This window comes from Myodes glareolus, chromosome 10 (assembly GCF_982192425.1).
Source record: "Myodes glareolus chromosome 10, mMyoGla1.1, whole genome shotgun sequence".
Lineage (NCBI taxonomy): Eukaryota > Metazoa > Chordata > Mammalia > Rodentia > Cricetidae > Myodes > Myodes glareolus.
The window spans coordinates 74,673,697-74,695,459 of NC_142035.1; the positions used below are offsets into that span (position 1 = coordinate 74,673,697).

Genomic DNA, 21,763 nt, shown 5'->3' on the forward strand with positions numbered 1-21,763 from the left:
CTTGTATATCTTTTGATTTCTTTCTCCTTCTCTTGTTCCTTTAAGTTCTAGAAGGAAAGAGGAGTTTTATGGGTTAGTAAGGAAGAAGACTTGGTCACATTCTGAAGGCCTTGTCAGCTGCCTTAAGTAAAATTTGTAACGTTTTTATGGTTTTTTTTTGGGTTGGCAAAGGTAGTAGAATCATGTGATTTCAGAGCACATGTTCTGGGAGGGGAGTGGGAGGAGGAACAAAGGAAGCATAGTGATTCCTATGTGAGAATGCCACAGTGAGACCTGTCGCTTAAAACCTTAATAGACACTCCCCCATGGCTTAAAGCAACTACATTGCTGTTTTCACAACAGTAACGAAAGTTATTATGTGAATGAATCAATATTCATTGTTGTGAAATGCCATTGTACTAGTATTTTTATGAAACCCAGGTAGACTTCCCTTAAACACTGAAGATATTCTGTGGCTGTTCATAAATAACCACTTTGAAAATGACATCATAATGACATTCTTGATACCATTAATTTAGTGATTTGTCTATTAAAATTTAGTACAAATTATATAAAGCAGAGATCATTAAATTATTGTGTGCTAATAAAAAAAGTACATAATACTGCCTTGTGTTCTTAAAAATATTACCAGCATAATATATTTGCATTAATATTTTTCTTGTAGAAATTACTGTCAGAAAAAGAATAAGAAATAAAGTACAAATTGTAGAATTTATTTTTTTCAAATAATTTTTATTTTGTTACTGTACAATAATCTTAAACTAAGCATTTCAAGTACTCTTACAATATTTTCCACTTTTTCTTGTGCAGTGTGAAGTCCTGCTTTCATATTATGGATATTTGTAAGTCCCACCCAAGTTCATGTGAAACCAGTACCCACAGTAAAATGTCGCTCTTACGGCCGGTCGCATCAAATGGCACTGCTGCTCTCACAGCAAACCTTACTAAAATTGGGACATTAAGAAACCAGGTAAGAATTTATAGTTGTTAGTACTTTATGAAAAGCCTTCTATTGTTCATTTTGCTTTGAGATGTCGAAACATCTTGCAAGCAGCAGATCGAGTGAGGGTGAGCATTGAGTACGTCTGTCTGTTCTATTCTATATAAACCAGGGAGAATGTGCCTTGTGAGGGTGAGCATTGAGTATGTCTATTCTGTTCTGTATAAACCAGGGAGAATGTATGTTGGGGTGAGCACTGAGTACGTCTGTTCTGTTCTAGCTTAACCAAGTAGAATGTACCTTTTGAATTCGTTGCCTCAAATCTTCCTTTTCTGTTGTTAGGACCAAAGCTCTTATCAGAAATAGAGTTCAGTAAACCCAATTTAAGTTGATCAGTCTGCTTTTTGTTTCATTTTCTGAGTTTATTTTTATTGCAGAATTATGATTTTAAGAAGTACATACGGGTTTGTAGTATATTTGTAGCGGTTAGAATACTGCCCTACATAACATGAAGTACACTGATTGTTTCAGGCATTAACCACATCTGCTCACTCAGTTGTGCACCATGGAATACCTCTGCAGGCGGGAACTGCACAGTTCGGTTGTGGTGATGCTTTTCATCAGACCCTGATTATCTGTCCCCCAGCTATTCAAGGTATGTTTTCATTTAGAACATAATTTAGGTAGTTTTTTCTCTTCCTTCTTTCCTTCCTTCCTTCCTTCCTTCCTTCCTTCCTTCCTTCCTTCCTTCCTTTTTTTTTTTTTTTTAAAAGATAAGCTCCCACTATGTAACTCAGGATGACCTGTATTCACCTCGCTATCCGGCTGCCTCTGCATCCAGAATTCTGACTGGGATTAAAGTCATGAGTCACCACACCCTGCTAGCTTTACCACCTTAAAGCAGCAGGTTGATTATGGATAAAGTTCCAAATGGCTACGTCCAGCTTTGCTTCAGTGAGAGTGACTGTTGTTGTATGGAGTCACCTGAGTCACCTGGAACACACTTCTCATTTTGCTGTTTAGAATGCCACTTGAGGGTTAACGTTTTTTAGCGTCTACGAAGGAAAATAGACTGGATAGGTGATATCACGGTCATTCCTAGCTCTGAGTTACAGATTCATAAGGTTATTTGAAAATTTAACTTAACTTAATGTTGAGTAATTTCTTAAGTTTATTTTAACATTTCCCATACATAGTTCAACAAAACATCAAGAATATTTATATTGATTTAATTGACTAGTAAAAACAGATGGGAAATAGTTTTAACTAATTATTCTTCCATGTAGCTCTCCTTTCAGAGAATTGGTATGTAGTCATGACTTCTTTAAAGACACATACAGTCTTGAGAAATAATGACACTAGGTGATTCGGTAATTGTGAACATGAGAGTATACTCACACAACCTAAGGTGCTACTGTGTAACTAATCAATATATCAACCCCCCAACCCTGGCACCCCTTGAACTGAACTCAGGTCATGGTGCACAAATGCTAGGCAAGCTGTCTACCATAAACCTACATCCATAGCTCCAGTTATACATTCTTAAGGGAATAACAGTAAGTCGTGCTTAAGATATCGTCGTTGAGTGGTTGTTGACCTAAGTGTTGTCACATGGCATATCACTATATGAGGTGTTTATATCAAATATTTTAAAAAGTGACAGCTTTCTCTTTGTTAATATTAGAAATGCTTACATCATAAGTTGATAGCATTCTTAGAAATACTAGGTGCTTACTTGGTTTTTTTGTTGTTAGTTTCTTTGTTTATTTTTGAGATTTCTCTATGTAGCCCTGGCTGTCCTGAAACTTGCTTTGTAGACCAGGTTGGCCTTGAACTCAGGCTCCACCTTCCTCTGCCTCCTGGGACCAAAGGCTTCTGGGACCAAAGGCTTGTGCCACTGCTACCAGGAACATTTGTTTGTTTACCTGTAAGAATTTCAAATAGTCAAAAATTAAAATTAATAAAAATTCCAAATATAAAAAAGTTGAAAATGCTATTCCTTTCTTTTTATATTCAATGAATGCTAATATTTGACCCCTTATCCTTCTCTGTGCATGCACCAGAGAAAGTGAGTGTTATGCTTTATGACTTCTTGCTTAGCTATTCTTACAGTCTATGTTGGCAAGTAGATTTTTTGGGTTCTGACAGTCTCTTCCCCCATGTTGAAGCCATGTGAGGGTCGCCCCTATGGTGTATTTTGTGCAGCCATGGAGTAGCAGTGTATGACATGATGTAAAAGACTTATGAGAGACATTTTTTAAAGTTTTTTTTTTTTTTACTGATTTTTATTGAGCTCTACATTTTTCTCTACTCCCTTTCCTGCCCCTCCCCTCCGCTTCAACCCTCTCCCAAGGTCCCCATGCTCCCAATTTACTCAGGAGAGCTTGTCTTTTTCTACTTCCCATGTAGATTAGATCTATGTATGTCTCTCTTAGGGTCCTCATTGTTGTCTAGGTTCTCTGAGATTGGGATGTGTAGGCTGGTTTTCTTTGCTTTATGTTTAAAAACCACTTATGAGTGAGTACAGTGGTAATTGTCTTTCTGGGTCTGGGTTACCTCACTCAGTATGATGTTTTCTAGCTCTATCCATTTGCCTGCGAATTTAAAGATGTTATTTTTTTCTGCTGTGTAGTATTCCATTGTGTAAATGTACCACATTTTCCTTATCCATTCGTCGATCAAGGGGCATTTAGGTTGTTTCCAGGTTCTGGCTATGACAAACAAAGCTGCTGTGAACATAGTTGAGCACATGTCCTTGTAGCATGGTTGAGCATCCTTTGGATATATACCCAAAAGTAGTATTGCTGGGTCTTGAGGAAGGTTGTTTCCTAATTTTCTTTCTTTCTTTCTTTCTTTCTTTCTTTCTTTTTTTTTTTTTTTTTTTTTTGGGTTTTGGGTTTTTTTTTTTTTTTGGTTTTTGTTTGTTTGTTTGTTTTTTGAAACAGGGTTTCTCTGTAGCTTTGGAGCCTGTCCTGGAACTAGCTCTTGTAGACCAGGTGGAACTCAACAGAGATCCACCTGCCTGTCCCTCCCGAGTGCTGGAATTAAAGGCGTGCACCACCACTGCCCGGCTTGTTTCCTAATTTTCTGAAAAGTTACCACACTGATATTCAAATGGGCTGTACCAGCTTGCACTCCCACCAGCAATGCAGGAGTGTTTTCTTTGCCCCACAACCTCTCCAGCATAAGTTTTCATCAGTGTTTTTGATCTTGGCCATTCTTACAGGTGTAAGATGGAATCTCAAAGTTGTTTTGATTTGTATTTCTCTGATGACTAAGGATGTTGAACATTTCTTTAAGTGTCTTTCAGCCATCTTAGATTCTTCTGTTGAAAGTTTTCTGTTTAGTTCTGTACTCCATTTTTTAAATTGGATTATTTGTTCTTTTGATGACCAATTTCTTGAGTTCTTTGTATATTTTGGAGATCATTTGTCTGTCCAATGTGGGGTTGGTGAAGATTTTTTCCCATTCTGTAGGCTGTTGTTTTGTCTTGTTGACTGTGTCCTTTGCTTTACAGAAGCTTTTCAGTTTCAGGAGGTCCCATTTATTAATTGTTTCTCTCAGTGTCTGTGCTACTAGGGTTATATTTAGGAAGTGGTCTCCTGTGCCAATGTGTTCAAGTGTACTTCTCACTTTCTCTTTTATGAGGTTCAGTGCAGTTGGCTTTATGTTGAGGTCTTTGATCCATTTGAACTTGAGTTTTGTGCATTGTGATAGATATGGATCTATTTTCATTCTTCTACATGTTGATATCCAGTTATGTCAGCACCATTTGTTAAATATGCTTTCTTTTTTCCTTTTGATATTTTTGCTTCTTTGTCAAAAATCAGGTGTTCGAAAGTGTGTGGATTGATTCGATTAGATTCCATGGGTCCTCCTGTCTGTTTTTATGCCAATATCAGACTGTTTTCAGTACTGTAGCTCTGTAGAAGAGTTTGAAGTCAGGGATTGTGATACCTCCAGAAATTCTTTTATTGTACAGGATTGTTTTGGTTATTCTGGGTTTTTGCTTTTCCATATGAAGTTGAGTACTGTTCTTTCAAGATCTGTGAAGAATTATGCTGGAATTTTGATAGGAATTGCATTGAATTTGTAGATTGCTTTTAGTAAGATTGCCATTTTTACTATGTTAATTCTATCTACCCAAGAGCATGGGAGATCTTTCCACTTTCTGGTGCCTTCTTCAATTTCTTTCTTCAAAGATTTAAAGTTCTTGTCATACAAGTCTTCCTCTTGTTTGGTTAGAGTTACTACGAGATATTTTATGCTATTTGTGGCTATTGTGAAGGGTGATGTTTCTCTGATTTCTTTCTCAATCCATTTATCATCTGTGTACAGGAGGGCTACTGATTTTTTGAATTAATCTTGTATCCTGCTACATTGCTGAAAGTGTTTATGAGTTGTAGAATTTTTTGGTAGAATTTTTGGGGTCACTTATGTAAACTATCATATCATCAGCAAATAGTGAGAGTTTGACTTCTTTTCCAATCTTCTTTGTATTCCCTTGATCTCCATTTGGAGTCTTATTGCTCTAGCTAGGACCTCAAGAACTATATTGAATAGATGTGGAGAGAGTGAACAACCTTGTCTTGTTCCTGTTTTCAGTGAAATCCCTGGGAGTTTCTCTCCATTTAGTTTGATGTTGGTTGTTGATTTGCTGTATATTGTCTTTATTATATTTAGATATGTTCCTTGTATCCCTGCTCTCTCCAAGACCTTTATCATGAAGGGATGTTGTATTTTATCGAAAGCTTTTTCAGTATCTAATGATCATGTGGTTTTTATTGTTTAGTTTGTTTATATGGTGGATTGTATTGACAGATTTTCATATGTTGAACCATCCCTGCATTCCTAGGATGAAGCTGACTTGATCATGGTGGATGATGGTTCTGATGTGTGGATTCGATTTGCCAGTATTTTATTTAGTATTTTTGCATCAATGTTCATAAGTGAGATTGGTCTGTTATTCTCTTTCTTAGTAATGTCTTTCTGTGGTTTGGGTATCAGGGTAATCGTAGCCTCATAAAAGAGTTTGGCAATGTTCCTTCTGTTTCTATGTGTGGAATAATTTTGAGTAGTATTGGTATTAGTTCTTCTTTGAAAATCTTGTAGAATTCTGAACTGAAACCATCTGGTCCTGGACTTTTTTTGGTTGGGAGACTTCAGCAGTTGTAGGTCTGTTTAATTTGCTTATCTGGTCTTGATTTAATTTTGGTAAGTGATATTTATTTAGAAAGTTGTCCATTTCCTTTAAGTTTTCCAGTTTTGTGGAATACAGGTTTTTGAAATATGATCTGATGATTCTCTATATTTCCTCTGTGTCTGTTGTCATGTCCCCTTTTTCATTTCTGATTTTGTTAGTTGGGATATTCTCTCTCTGCCTTTTGGTTAGTTTGGATAAAGGTTTGTCTATTTTGTTGATTTTTCTTGAAGAACCAACTCTTTGTCTCATTGATTCTTTATTGTTTTCTTTGTTTCTGTTTTGTTGATTTCAGCTCTCGATTTGATTATTTCCTCCTGTCTAGTTCTCTTAGGTGAGTTTGCTTCTTTTTGTTCTAAAGTTTTCAAATGTTCTGTTAATTCACTAGTGTGGGATTTTTCCATCTTCTTCTTGTAGGCATTTAGTGCTATGAACTTTACTCTTAACACTGCTTTCATTGTATCCCATAAATTTGGGTAAGTTGTGTGGTCATTTTCATTGAATTTTAGGAAATCTTTAATTTCTCCCTTTCTTTCTTCCTTGACCCATTGATGATTCAGGTGAGCATTGTTTAATTTCCATGTGTTTGTGGCTTTTTGGATTTAGTATTGCTGTTGAATTCTAGTTTTAGCCATGGGCTGAGTTTGTGGCTAGGTATTGGTTAAATCTGCTTTTGTCATGCAATATCTTGTCTTATCCTTCTATGGTGATTGAAAGTTTTGCTAGGTATAGTAGTCTGGGCTGGCATCTGTGGTCTCTTAATGTCTGCATAATGCTTGACCACAACCTTCTGACTTTCATTGTCTCCATTGAGAAGTCAAGTGTAATTCTGATAGATCTGCCTTTATATGTTTCTTGGCCTTTTTCCTTTACAGCTCTTAATATTCTTTCTTCTCTATGTTTAGTGTTTTGATTATTATGTGTAATATAAAATTATTATTATTTTTTTGATCCAGTCTATTTAGTGTTCTGTGAGCTTTTTGTATCTTCATAGGCATATCTTTCTTTAGGTTGGGAAAGTTTTCTTCTCTGATTTTGTTAAATATATTTTTGTGCTTTTGAGTTTAACTTCTTTCTCCTTCTTCTATACCTATCATTCTTAAGTTTGGCATTTTCATGGTATCCCATATTTCCTGGATATTTTGTGTTAAGCTTTTGTTAGATTTAAGGTTTTCTTTGACTGATGAGTCAATTTTTCCTATTGTATTTTTTAGTGCTTGAGATTCTTTCATCTCTTGTATTCTGCTGTTTATGTTTGCATTTGTGGTTCCTGATCATTTTCTCATGATTTCTGTTTCTATAATTCCCTCAGCTTGTATTTTCCTTATTGTCTCTATTTCAGTTTTCAAGTCTTGACTAGTTTCTTTCATATGTTTGATTGCTTTTTCTTGGTTTTCTTTAAGGGTTTTGCTGATGTCTTCCTATTTTTTGTTTGTCTTTTCCTCCATTTCTTTGAGGGAATTTCTCATTTCCTCTTTAAGAGTCTCAAACATTTTCCTGAAGTTATTTTTTAGATCATTTTCTTCTGCTTCATCTGTATTTGGTTGTTCAAGTCTTGCTGTTGTAGGGTTTCTAGATTTTACTGGTGTCATGTTGTTGTTTGTGATGTTGTATGTGTTCTTACCTTGTCTATTCATCTTTTCCTCTTAATTGGTGTGGTTGTGGCTGTCTGTGACTCTGGTGATTAATATTCTAGGTGTCAGTGGATCCAAGGCTCAGATAGTTGTTCCTCATCGTACAGTCAATACCTTGATTCTAGTTACCCCATTGGTCACTTTGTGTTCCTGGAGGTCGCTCAGCACTCCCAGGGTTTGCTCTCGCTCTGTGGAGTTTGCTGTCTCAGGCCTGCTCTGATCTAGGTTGCAGGCTCAGACATATGTCTGTAAATGTCTCTGGTCTGTATCTGCTCTTTCGGAGGTCCCTGGCTTGGGTTGGTCCTGCAAAGGTCTCTGGCTCTGATCTTCTCCCTCAGAGGTACCAGGCTCATGCCCAGACTGGCAGAGGTCTTTGGTTCCTTCCTACTTCCTCAGAGGTCCCAGACTCATGCCCAGACCCACAGAGGTCCTGGCTCAGGTCTACTCCCTCAAAGGTCCCAGATTTATGCCCCGACCCACAGTGGTCTCTGGTTCTGGCCCACTCACTCATCATTTGCTCCCCTGTATCTGTTCCTATGGAGTTAGCTATCTCAGGTTTGCTCTAGCCCAGGTCGCTGTCTCAGTTTTGCCTCTGCAAATGGCCCTAGTCTGGATTTGCTTCCACTCCCATGGAACTTGCCATATCAGGCCTGCTCTGGCCTAGGTCTCTGGAGTTAGCTATCTCAGGTTTGCTCTAGCCCAGGTCGCTGTCTCAGTTTTGCCTCTGCAAATGGCCCTAGTCTGGATTTGCTTCCACTCCCATGGAACTTGCCATATCAGGCCTGCTCTGGCCTAGGTCTCTGGCTTAATTTAGACAGGGAGTCTTAACAGAAATAGGAGGTGATTCCTCATGGTGCAAATGAGAAGGAAACATGGACCCACAACAAACTTAGGAGTTTATTGAGGTGGGGAGTCCAGGCCTGGTGAGGTCAGTTTGCTGAAAGAGCATGAGAGATATTTCAGTGTGATAAGACAAATCTTTATCTATTTATTTGATTTATAATTGTTAAAGAGTAATCTTACTTATTGCTAGCAAATATATTCACATCTTAAATGTAGTGTCTGCCCTATACACGGTCTCAGCATCTCTAGAAACTCTCAGTATTGGTCCTTTCGTTTGTCTCTTTGATTTGCTTTTCATTTTGGAGACAATGTCTGATTCTGTAGTCCAGGGTAGCCTTAGACTTGAAATCATACTGCTTCCGGTGCTGGGATTTCAGATGTGTGCCACCACACCCAGCTCTTCATCAACCTTTGTACCTAGTTTTCAAATATTAAAACAATTCTAATCAATTAGTTTTGCTAACGTCCCTATAGAAAATTCGGATCTTAATCAATATTGAATTTGATCAAAAAGGTAATAGGAAGAGAGAATATGCGGAGCTTACATAAATGTGAGCATTGCTTATGGGGGCACTTGTGGACAGAGAAAATAGAGCACATTGATAGTAAGCTAAATGTCTCAGGAAAATATACAGGAAACAATAATGTTTTCTTTAGGATTAGCACTTAACAGTGGAGTTAGGCAGTAAAAAAAATTAAGATTTTTTTAAATAGAAAGACTAACAATTGCAGTATTTTATTCCTTATGATTAAAGAGAAACACTTAATTTCACTTCCATTAAAAATAAATAAATTGCATGGTCCCATGCTATTTGGCTGAAGTTTAGCTGTTGAGATTACATTGCATAGCGATAGGGTCCCATCTCAGTTTGTGTGAGTGTACTCTCAGTACTCACGCAGCAGACAGATCACCCATTGATGCCTTTCTTAGACAGTGTTACATCATTAAGTGACGTGCTAGTCTGCTATAAAAGTTTGGAATTATGATAAAGAGAATTGATTATAGTTCTTTTTTTTTTTTCCTGGTCTTGGGACATTCTGTTTCTCAAAGCTCCCTAGTTGGTTGTGGCATTGCTTCATACTTAACAATACCTACATAGTTCAGTATTGTAAGGATAGTTAGGTAGATTGGGCAGTGGTGGCCCATGCCTTTAATCCCAGCACTCAGGAGGCAGAGACAGGAGGATCTGTAAATTTGAAGTCAGCCTGCTCTACAGAGTGAGTTCTAGACAGCCACCGCTACAAGAGAAACCCTGTCTTGAAAAACAACAACAACAACAACAACAACAACAACAAAGAGGTGTTATTTACAGACTGGCTTATGATACAGTGAAAACAGATGCTAATGATAACAGGATTAAATGACTATCAGTCTTGCCTGTGTTTATTTATTTATTTGTTGAACCATTCTAAAAGTGGTACCATTTGTTCTGTAGTGCTAGCAGCTCTCTACTAGGACACCAGCCTATTATATAATATTGGATAAAGTGTCGTTGGGTCATCACACTAAACAGTATAATAGTTTTTGGTACTCCTTTGGGGGCTGAAATATGGTAGCAAGTATATAAATTTATGCGATTCAGAAACTCCCTCATATCTGTTCATTAATTGTGAAATATTACCCCCTTTAGTGACAAGTGTGTGCGGTCCTGACAGTTTTGAAGAAGAGATGGCTTAGACATAGGGAAGAGTGTGTGAAAGAAGCACATTGCTTTACTAGGCTTTTATGAAGATCGTGAGCCTCAGCCTGTCTTTCCAGACCTTGTAATAGTAGAGAAACGGAAAGGAAATAATGCCACAGTGGAAACTTGAGATGGAAATGAGAAGTTGCAGGAAGAACAAATGATTCTGCTTTGAAGCACATTTTAATAAACATGGAGTAATTTGACATCAGTATTTGTGACAAAATACCACAAGAAACAGATAGGAAGTACCTGTCTTTACTAATAGATTACTTTGTTAATTTTAAGTAGAAACAGGCCTAATCTGAATCAGAATTTAAACCTGTTGTACATTTAAAATAATTTTATAAGTTTTGCAAGACAATTTTCCCCCTGTTGGATAACTGTTCTGTTTCCCAGGTATTCCTACAGCACATGGTAAACCCACCAGTTACTCCATAAGGGTAGACAATACAGTTCCGCTTGTAACTCAGGCCCCTGCTGTTCAGCCACTGCAGATCCGACCTGGAGTTCTTTCACAGGTTAGTCACAGTTTAGTTTTCCTTTACATATGTGCCACCTTTTTTTAACTTAAATACAAGTCATGTGTCAGCTTGTACTTCCAGGAAGTAATGAGAGTCAGTCTGTTTTGTATTCCATGGACTTTAGCTTTTGTAATTACTAGTTGTTGCCTTAACTGTTGTGAATTTGGGGCATGTTATCTGTACCTTTGTTTTATTGGGTTTTGTTTTGATGCAGCAGACATGGTCTGGCAGAACACAGCAGATGCTGATACCTGCCTGGCAGCAGGTAACACCCATGGCTCCTGCTGCTGCAACACTAACTTCGGAAGGCATGGCTGGTTCACAGAGGCTTGGAGACTGGGGGTAAGTCCAAAGCGGAACCTCTCTGTGAATTATATGCATAACAAATCACAGTAAAAGGGATTCACTTTACTGAACTTGCTCCATAGGAAAATGATTCCACATAGCAGTCATTACAACTCGGTGATGCCACAGCCTCTTCTGACCAATCAGATAACATTATCGGCCCCTCAGCCTATCAGCGTGGGCATTGCACATGTTGTTTGGCCTCAGCCTGCCACTACCAAGAAAACTAAGCTGTGCCAGAACAGGTTGGTATTAGTGTACTGTGATTTTCCTCTGCATTATTAAATTAAGCTTTCAAATTTGCATGTGCTCTAAAGGGTCACTCTGTTTATTCAAAAATGACCTCTTTTGTAGCTTTTATACAAACACTAAGCTGGCTCCCTTCTTAATTTCTCAGAGGTATTTTGGTAAAACTAATGGAATGGGAGCCAGGAAGAGAGGAAATAAATGCTTTCAGTTGGTAAGATTGTCTTTATTGCCCTTTGATTGTTACCTACCTGTACTATAGCAACTGTAGACATTCGGATATCACACATACAAAAAAGTATGTAAACTTAAACCACAGCAGTATTTTAGAGATAATTTATTATAATTCTCAAAACGCTTATGTATCAGTGTGTTACATCCATGAACATGTGAAAGTTTGCATTGTTTGGTTTTACAAAATATCTTTGAGAAATATCATTTCTCTATTTTGATCATAAAAATTACAAATTGTTTCTTTGGTTGCAGGAGTAATTCGTTGCAGAATACCAATATCCCACATTCAGCATTTATTTCCCCAAAGATAATCAATGGGAAAGATGTTGAGGAAGTAAGTTGTGTAGAAACACAAGACAATCATACCTCAGAAGGAGAGGCACGAAACAGCCAAGAAGCGTCTGTCAGACAGGACTCTGCAGTTTCAGATAAACAGCGGCAAACCATCATCATCGCCGACTCCCCAAGTCCTGCCGTGAGTGTGATCACCATTAGCAGCGACACCGATGACGAAGAGACCTCTCCCAGACATTCACTCCGAGAGTAAGTGCCAGATGCACAGATCAGCTTTGGGGCATACTCTTTGTCAGTGACCTTGGAGTAAATATGACTGTAGCCCTTCATCTGGATGTATAGGCTATACATTTGGGTTCGTGTAGCTCATTCTGAACTGTTTCCTGCCTTTTGGTATTGTAAAGTTTGGCTGGTGTGAGACTATCTTCTCACTCTTGACTCATATCTCCTCTTCCCTCCTCATTAGGTGTAAAGGTAGTCTAGATTGTGAAGCTTGCCAAAGCACTTTGAATATTGACCGGATGTGTTCCCTCAGCAGTCCTGATAGCACTCTGAGCACCAGCTCCTCTGGGCAGTCCAGCCCATCCCCTTGCAAGAGACCGAACAGGTAAAGGAATTTTAAGAGTAGCTTGTAAATGTTGAGCCTGCTTAAAAACCTCATTTCTTCTGTTCTACAGTGATTGCTGTTTTGCACACAGGTTTTGAACTACATCAATTTTGTAAGCTTGTAGTTTTAGTAATCAGTTTTTTTCCCCATTAAAATACCTCCAGTTTGTGGTGGTACATGCCTTTAATCCCAGAATTTGGGAGACAGAGGCAGGGATCTCAGTGAGATCATAGTGAGACCCTATCTCAAACAAACAAACCTAACCTTTAATTTAAAATTAAAGTGCTAATACATTTTTGCATAATGAAGTAGCGAGTGGCCCTCTTACAGAGCAGCCACTCCGATTTTTATCTCTACTGTTGGTAGCTGGCTTGTCTGCCTCCTTTGGTGTGCTAACATGTTGAGAGATAAGCCACAACAATTTTTTCTGGGAGAGGTTTTGGAGAAAGAATTTCTTTGTGTAACATCCCTGACTGTCCTAGCCATCTTGGAACTTTCTCCATACACCTCACTCACAGAGTGTGGCCTTGAACTCACAGAGATCCTCCCGCTTCTGCCTCCCAAATGCTGAGATTAAAAATGTGTGCCACTATACCTGGAAGCCACAACAATTTTTATGAATTATATTTGATTTTATATTATAAAAATTGGTGACAATATTTGAAAAGTATTTTAAAGCTAGTGTTTTGTTGTTGTTGTTGTTGTTGTTTTGTTTGTTTTTCAAGACAGGGTTTCTCTGTGTAGCCCAGGCTGTCCTGGAACTTGCTTTGTGAGTCAGTCTGGCCTCAAACTCAGAGGCTATATTACTACACTGGGCTTTAAAATTGTTTGATACATTTTTCTTTATTTTAGTTAGGAGCTGTGGTTGGAATACTTACTAGCCAAAATTCTGCAGAAGGCATAGACAAGCTTTAGTGCATCTTCTTATAGGTTGATGTTGGTTTGCTTAAAAGTTTATACATATCTAAATGTATACATAAGAGCCAGATAAAAAATATATATACATAAAATAGTCATCAACATGAACATATGCATGTAGATTCAAGAGTAAAAAGAGATGCCTCAAATTGTTAAAATTGATTGATTAAATAGACAATGATATATAAATCCCAGGGAGTGGGGTCTTGTGAGGGCTGAGATAGTGGGAAGAATGGGATTCAGGACTCGGGGTTGACTACAGGTTGGTCCGAAAGCCTTTCAGGAGGACACCTAACCTTACAGTTGGATCTGAAATATGCAAGTTCTTATCATTCAAAATTTCTAGAGGAACATTTTGGGTTTTTTTTTCTGTTTTTTTTTTAAGTTTATGTGATATATTTGTGTTTGCATAAACACTGTGCATGTGCCTCCGGAGACTCGAGGCCAGTGCTGGGTGTCGTCTTCAGTGCTCTCCCGTATTTGTGGATCTCTCATGAGTGTGGAGCTCACCAGTTTGCTAGACTAGCTGGGCAGCACCTGCGGAGCTCTTCTGTGTCTGCCTCCCAGTGTTAGGTCTACAGGTATGCCCTGCTGCGTGTGCTCAGGTTTGGGTACTGGGATCCGAACTCAAGTCCTCCTGCATGCACAGCAGGTGCTTACCAGTTGAGCGGTCTTCCAGCACCTGGAACAGTACTTCTTACCTTGAAGAGCTGTTGACGGAGTTTTCTGTCCTGCCCGGTTCCCGCAGTCGTTAAGTCCCAAAGAAATCACACAGAGGTCTACACTAGTTGTAAACTGATTGGCCCATTAACTCAAGCTTCTTATTAACTCTTATAACTTATATTAGCCCATTATTCTAGTATATGTTAGCCACATGGCTCGGTACTTTTTTCAGCGAGGCAGTCACGCCTTGCTTCCTCTGCAGCTGGGTAAAGGACTGCGAAATTTTATGAACTATTATGATAGAGCAAATGTGAAGGAAAGAAAAAAATAGCTAAGTCCAAAAGGTATTTTTGAAATGCAAGAATTTGGTTTATCTGTCTGAATAGAGTCTGGAAATACTATGAGGAAAAAAAAATTGGCCAAGGACGAAGTATATATAAAATAACGAAGCATCTCATTAGTGTGTTGGAGATTACTAAAAATATTAAAATGTTTTCTTGTAGTATGTCAGATGATGAACAAGAAAGTGGGTGTGAGACTGTGGATGGCTCTCCAACATCAGACTCCTCGGGGCATGACAGTCCATTTGCAGAGAGCAGCTCTGTGGAGGACACTCATCAGAACACAGAGCTGGGGACTGGGGCTGGCACAGAAGTCAAGCCAGCTGTGGGCACTGCTGTGGAGCCCCCAGTGGGAATAGAAAGTAGACTGAATGTCGATGAGCACATGACAAACACAGGTAAACTTAGTTTTCTGATTGTTCTTAAGTGGTCTGAATTTAGGAACATGGAGACCAGGATTGTCAAAAGTCACCACCTTGAATTCCCGTCTTGACCCTGCCATATCTATTACACAAAAAACAGCAACAAAATCCAACTCTTCAAATGTCATCCAATGCTCAGAAGCCATGACATTATCTTTAAATTTTACATTAAAGTTCTTTGATCACTGTTGTGTAAAATCTGTAAGCACATGTCTAAGTTTCATTGGAGAAGCAGCGATCACAGCTCTGTAATTTTGTATGTGTTTGTTGGTTATTGTTGCCAGATACTACATGCCAGCCATTAATAAAAGGACAGCCTGCCCCCGGAAAGCTGAACCAGCCTTCTGCCTCGGGTGCTCGTCAGCAAAAGCCCACATCAGCATTCCAGCAGCCACATTTGAACTTTAGCCAGGTATGCTCCCCTGTGCATTTGTGAGCGTGTGGGATTTATGCTTAGTGGTTTATTTTCTTTTACTTTATCATTTTAGTTTTTGATTTGTGTGTGTGTGTGTGTGTGTGTGTGTGTGGTACGTGGTATAGGATGAGTATATATGGAGCAGAGATGATGGAGATAATTATGCCATGGGATTGTTTTGGAGTTTAATAAAATGGTATGCATGAATGTTAGCTTTACATATAAGTGTTATATAAATCGTAGGGATGATGAACAGACAGTAATGTTGGCTGGAAGTGGCAGTGGTGTAACATGACGGCTGGCTTGTTGGGGTTTCTATCCCGCCCGGTACCCCACAGCTGGCAAATCCCAAAGAGAAATCAATCACACAGAGATCTCTATAAGTTATAAAGCTGATTGGCCCATTAGGTCAGGCTACTTATTAGTTCTTATGACTTATCTTAACCCATTATTCTGATCTATGTTAGCCACACGGGCTCAGTACCTTTCTCAGTGTGACAGCTTACATGTTGCCTCTTCGGTGGTCTGTACAGGAATGGCTGAGAAAGTTTCCTCCTCCCTAGCCTTCTCCTATTCTCATTGCCCTGCCTCCACTTCCTGTCTGGTTGACCCACCTATACTTCCTGCCTGGCCAATCAGCGTTTTATTAAAATACATGATTGATAGAATACAGACAATTCTCCCACACCACAGTGGTAATAAGTTGTAAGAAGTAGGACAATGCTCGTGTGTTTCCCTTTTCTTGGTAAACTGCACAGAGAGATCGAGTGTGAGCTAGTTGCCTGTCCCAGCCGCTCCAGCCCCCCTGGTCTTTACTTTGGTCTTACAGAATGTGCTGTTCAGTCATGGTTTCCTTTGTGTTCAGGTTCAGCACTTTGGAGCCGGACATCAAGAGTGGAATGGAAACTTCGGGCATCGAAGACAGCAAGCGTATATTCCTACTAGTGTCACTAGTAATCCTTTCACTCTTTCCCACGGAAGTCCTAACCACACAGCAGTACATGCCCACCTGGCTGGAAGCTCGCACCTCGGAGGACAGCCTGCTCTGCTTCCATACCCGTCCTCAGCCACCCTCAGTAGTGCTGCCCCAGTGGCCCACCTCTTAGCCTCTCCGTGTACCTCAAGACCTATGTTACAGCATCCAACTTACAGTATCTCCCATCCCAGTGGCATAGTTCACCAAGTCCCAGTGGGCATAAATCCCCGTCTGTTACCATCCCCAACCATCCATCAGACTCAGTACAAACCAATCTTCCCTCCACATTCTTACATTGCAGCATCACCTGCATATACTGGATTTCCATTGAGTCCAACAAAACTCAGCCAGTATCCATATATGTGAAAACTCAAAACAGTATATTGAGGAAGCTCAATGATACAAACGTTTGATTAAAAAATAAAAACATGGTATTTAATAAATATTAGCCATGGCACAAGAAAATTATTTTTGAATCATGTAGACTTGGGTGCAATTTAAACAACTTTGAGCTTTAAAAACTCTCACTTTTAATGTGTTTTGCACATTTGGTATAACTTGTCTTTGGTCATGTATCTTCTTACGTAGTAACTCTAGACAGGTGACTTATGGGAGCAGAAGTCCAGTTTTGCTCCTACTATTTTTTATAAAATTGCCTTCTAACTAGTGCAAGACACGTCCACATTTGGGAAGCCATTCTGTGTCTAGACTTTAGAGCAACAGATGCACATGTGTCAGAATTACAGCATATGAGTGAATTGTACTGTCTGTGTCTTAGTGTGTACATGTTGGGGCACTTAACCTAAGCAATTGAGCTATTGTTCTTTACATTTGCATGTGTCTTTTGCATGGGCAAAATGTTGCCTAGACTTGGCTCTTAATGTTGTTCTAATAATCTCAGCTGCATTGTAAACCGTTCCTACACATAGTGCCTTAAATATTTGAGGTTGTTCAAGTTATACCTATCTGTAAATGTTGAGGACTGCAGCACTTAAAATTCAGACCTACTCTTCAGTTTTCTTTCAGTAGAGTAATGTTCTTTTTGGCTTTGTGTGGTATGATTTCAGATAGTAGCTGCTTTTTCCTTAGTAAGAGGGCAGCATGTTTGCTATAGCTGAATTCTGCTGTCTGATTTTTTTCAGAATGATCTAGCTTCAAGAAAAGCAAGCAGTTAGTAGTGCTTAAGCAAACTTGATTCAGTAACTAATGGGTAGTTGATATCTGTCACAGCACAGCATTTTATATACTAGTAAGTGACACCGCAATACAACCTAAGTTTATTTTGGGAGTGTATGCTGTATAATTGGACTTCATAAAATGTTTAGAAGTGCAGTAGGCATGACTTGAGTAGATAATGAAAGAAAATGCAAAATGCTCATTGATTCATGATGTGGTTTCATACTAGCTTGGGCAGACCATGCAGTATTTAATACATAGTAGCAGAATATTTACTATTGAAGCTTGAAAAGATGTGAGTTCTTTGTGTGCAATTTTTCATTTATGCATGTGAGAAGGTTTTTGGTTTTGGTTATTTTAAGTATTTTTACATTGTAGTACTCGTTTTTGCTTGTTGGTGGTGTTTGCTTATTTAATACATTCCGTCAGGGACAGAAATTACATGCTTTTTCTCTTAGGAAGTGTGTATTGGGTTTTTCCCTCCCCCCTCCCCTTGGTGGTGATGGTGGTGATGTTTAAATGAAGTTGCTTTTACAGCACCAAAGACTTAATCATCCATTTCTTATATAAAAGGTAGCTACTTTATGCATAGACCTCAAGTATATTGTAGTGTAGAGGTGGAATTTAAGGAAAGGTATTAAACCAAGGCTGTGTTTTAGCTTCCAGGCAAGTAATAAATTGTATCATTTATCTTGAATGTATCATAGATAAGCTGCTATATAACGATTGCCACTTCAGATAGCTGTGAAATTAGGTGATTAACTAGTTGTTATTTAGCCTTCTAATTTCTGTATAAGTCTAATTACACGAGATAGAAGCTGGGGTTTTGATTTTTTTACTTTGCTTTTCTGTTTGGAGTGTCATTGTAACTACTGTATTGTAAATGATGGAAACAATTGCCTATGTTATTTTGGGGTGTGTTATTTGCATCAGTATTTTATCTCTATTAATGTTTGTGCTCATCACTGCATATAAAAACTTGGATGTATCAATGTAACTTAATTTTTTTATTTTCATACTGGCATTGTAGACACTTGAGAAAGCTGTATCTTGCAGGCTTGACTTAACTTTTTTTCCTTAAAAGTCTGGAATATAAACTTACAGCATTTACTGGAATAAACAGGACAAAACATTTGAGTGTAAAGCTCCAAATGTTTTGGATTGACACCATTTCTTTACTAAGCAGGTTGCGTACACAAGTACAGCTCTAGTGCAGCGCCGACTATAAGCTGATGATACATTTTTCTTTACTCCATTGACATAAGCAGTGTTTTATTTAATAATCATCTAAGACATAAACGTGCCTGAAGCTGATTTTAAAAATTACAGTATTAGATCATAAAGAAAAACCAGCAGCACATTTTTAGTCACTGAAAATGAAGGACTTGATTCCCCCACAGGTTTCAGTGTTTTTAGTAATTGACTCTATGCATTTTATACACATAGAAATGTATATAACACACCTTACAAGTGGAGTAGACCGAGACTAACTTAGACTGTCTACAGATGACACGTTTGTGGACTCTGTTTCAGTAACTGCTGCTCTTCTCACTTGAGCATGGCCCAGCAAGTTACTGCTGTCTACTCACACTTTAGAGAATGTTAGTGCTGGTGACGCTGTTTCAGAACCACCGAGTACAAAGATTGATTGTCACAACAGGCACAGAAGTGGCCCGTAAGCTGTGCTTACTGCCCAGAAACGATGCATTTTCTGTTTTTAAGTTCATGACTAGAGCAGCCTTGTTCAGTTGACAGCAGGTGGTAACAGTCAGCATTTTCATACCACAGGAATGCTTTTTAAAGGCATGTCTCTTAATTAATTGCAATCATGAGCTTTTTAATGTTTCAAAATTTAAAACTTCAGAATCCCCCTGAAGTCCAATTTTAGCATAGTGGCAGAAGAATCTGAATTTTATCCTTTTAAAACTTTTATAGTTTTGTTTTAATGTTTTCTTAAATAAAACACTGCATGATTTCCAAGTTGCATATTTGTGTACTAATTTGCAAGTGAATTTTTAATCAATTATTTTGATATTTAGTTTTTTTTCTTCAGGGTATTAAATATGTTACTCTGTTAGCAAAACCTTTCATTTTAATACCTCTACTGCTAATTTTAAACTTGGCTTGTGTTCTGTAAAAGTTACATCATACACTGCAAGGTGTAGGAAGATTCATTTTAATGATCCCCTTGTAGATCCAATGACTTAGTTTGAACTGTTAACTGTTGAGCAGTTTTACTCTTGTGGCTTTTCTCTTTGGTTTGTTTTTGCTTTTACTTCTATGCTACACTAGTTTGCCATGTAGCAATTGCACTGTGCAATATTACAATAAGGACTGGGAAAATTTTTATGGATGTAATGTCTATTACAGTTTGCGATAGTATTTCTCTCTAGTTCTCAGTGATTTAAATGTGACCAAGCCTTCTGTACTTTGTCACAAAAAGCGGGTTTTCCAGGTGACTATTTTGGTGAGTGTCAAAATAAGAATTTATGGTGTATTACTGTTGATTCACTTTGAATTAAAATATATATATTGCAGCAAACAGCTTGCTGACTTTTTTTCCACTCCAGTATTTCATAAGAGCAGAGATGGGATATTGGGAAATTTGGGCATTTCCAAATTCCCTCCGCACTGACATTGCATTTGATGCACAGGGCCCCCTTGTGGTAGGAATTTTGTCAGGCGAATGAGGTCGTAGTAAACCTGTTTACATAACTTGTCCAAAGCTTGACTGCTCCCGAGTGTGAACCTGAGGTAGAGCCAGGCTAACCCCAGCTAGCTGTCTTCCCACCTCTTTCAGAGTGGAGTCTGGCACAGCATGCGAGAAATACCTGAAACCACAGCATAACCTTGACCCATTTTTCTGGGAAATTTGAGTTTCTCAAATATTTTTAAGGGCATTGTTTCTGTTTGCTATTCATGGATGGAGAATAGGAAAGTCACACAGACTTTTGAAAAGTGAAAGATGAGACTTTGAAAGAATGTCAGTTGCCCTGAGCCAGCTTCAGTTAGTGTTCTCAGAGGTCTGTAGGCAGGTGTGTGGGAAACACTCCCTTAGAGCAGAGCAGCCATTAGGGACTTCTGTCATGGTTCTTAGCGTCAAATCCAGAGCTAAGCTAAAGCACGTCAGAGACTATATATTTATCCACAAGCTTTTCAGTTGGAGGATAAAGCAGATGAATATTTTAGTATTTATTTCTCTCAACAATTTGTTGGTAAGTTTCTTCCAAATTATACATAATTACATTTAAACTCCTATCTCTATTATATTCTCTTGTGTGTAGTTTTTTGTTGTTGTTGATGGTCATTTGGATAAGTTTGCCCTTTTTAGGTTTTTGGAATAGTGTTGCCATGGATGTTACTGTCCATCTTGGAGAGCACATGTGTATGCAGTGTGTATGTAGGAATAGAATTCAGAGATCGTAAGGGGTGTACATACGCCACTTCCTTTGACACTGCCACACAGTGTTCCAAAGTCTTAGGATTAGTTTGCTCTTGTATGTGAGCATTCTGGTTGTCTCCTAACCCAACAGACACTTTCTTTAGTTGCTGTTGTGAGGTTGAGTTCTTAAAATAAAAACAGCAGCAACAACAAAAAACTGTCCCTAAGGTTCAAATACTGGTCCTGTATTTAGATGAAATCTAGTTTGTGATTTTGTATGAAAGTCGCCTCAACTCTAGGGAATATCAAAGAGTATTGAGCTATTTAAGTGGAGCTAGGGCTGTAGACATTTTTTTTTCTGAAGGGCTTAAAGAAAGGATAGCAGCACAGAAATGTCTTTGAGTGAACAATTTAACTAGTACCTGCTACCTTGCCTGGCACATCATAAGTCTGCTGTGAGACATTCAAAATAGGAAATACCTGTGTTCCAAATGTTGAGTATTTGTCACTGGACAGAGCAGAAGGCCCATTTATGATCTTACTGCACCGTGGTGGGGAGCCAAGTCAGTGCCCAGCAAGGTGGCATTGGAGGTGCCCAAGGGAAACACAACACAGAAACTTAACTAACTGGAATGTGCGCTTTTAGTGTGAACAAAACAAGGGTGGTAGCCAGTAATGACAGCTCAGTGCATGGGCGGGGTGCTGGAGACAGAAGATGCCACTGTGGGGCTAGGCATGCAGTCTTTTACCAAGAAAGGGCATAGACTTAATTCCAGTCACTGAGAAGCTATAGAAGGAATTTAGATGGTCAAACACAACCCAATCTGTGTTTTTTAAAATTCAGTCTGGTTGATTCATGGAGAATAGGCTTCAGGCGTGAAGACCCTCTACGGTGGTATTGAAGTCCACGTGAGGGAGGCA

At 38.6% G+C, this 21,763-nt stretch overlaps 1 protein-coding gene across 8 annotated transcripts in view; it reads left to right on the forward strand.

The window, feature by feature from the left end:
- Positions 1–20,002, forward strand: part of Hipk3 (homeodomain interacting protein kinase 3) — an 82,883-nt gene extending 62,881 nt beyond the window's left edge. For 5 of the 8 annotated variants that reach the window (XM_048443659.3, XM_085696709.2, XM_085696708.2 and 2 more), the window contains 11 exons: positions 811–970; positions 1,472–1,595; positions 10,699–10,820; positions 11,038–11,165; positions 11,252–11,413; positions 11,566–11,628; positions 11,901–12,191; positions 12,409–12,549; positions 14,634–14,869; positions 15,178–15,305; positions 16,174–20,002. In XM_048443659.3, the coding sequence (XP_048299616.2) occupies positions 811–970; positions 1,472–1,595; positions 10,699–10,820; positions 11,038–11,165; positions 11,252–11,413; positions 11,566–11,628; positions 11,901–12,191; positions 12,409–12,549; positions 14,634–14,869; positions 15,178–15,305; positions 16,174–16,650 (2,032 nt within the window). In that variant the 3' untranslated portion in view covers positions 16,651–20,002. The remainder of the gene's footprint in view (positions 1–810; positions 971–1,471; positions 1,596–10,698; positions 10,821–11,037; positions 11,166–11,251; positions 11,414–11,565; positions 11,629–11,900; positions 12,192–12,408; positions 12,550–14,633; positions 14,870–15,177; positions 15,306–16,173) is intronic. The other 3 variants (XM_048443658.3, XM_048443662.3, XM_048443663.3) reach the window with 3 other exon arrangements.
- Positions 20,003–21,763: the final 1,761 nt, after the last annotated feature.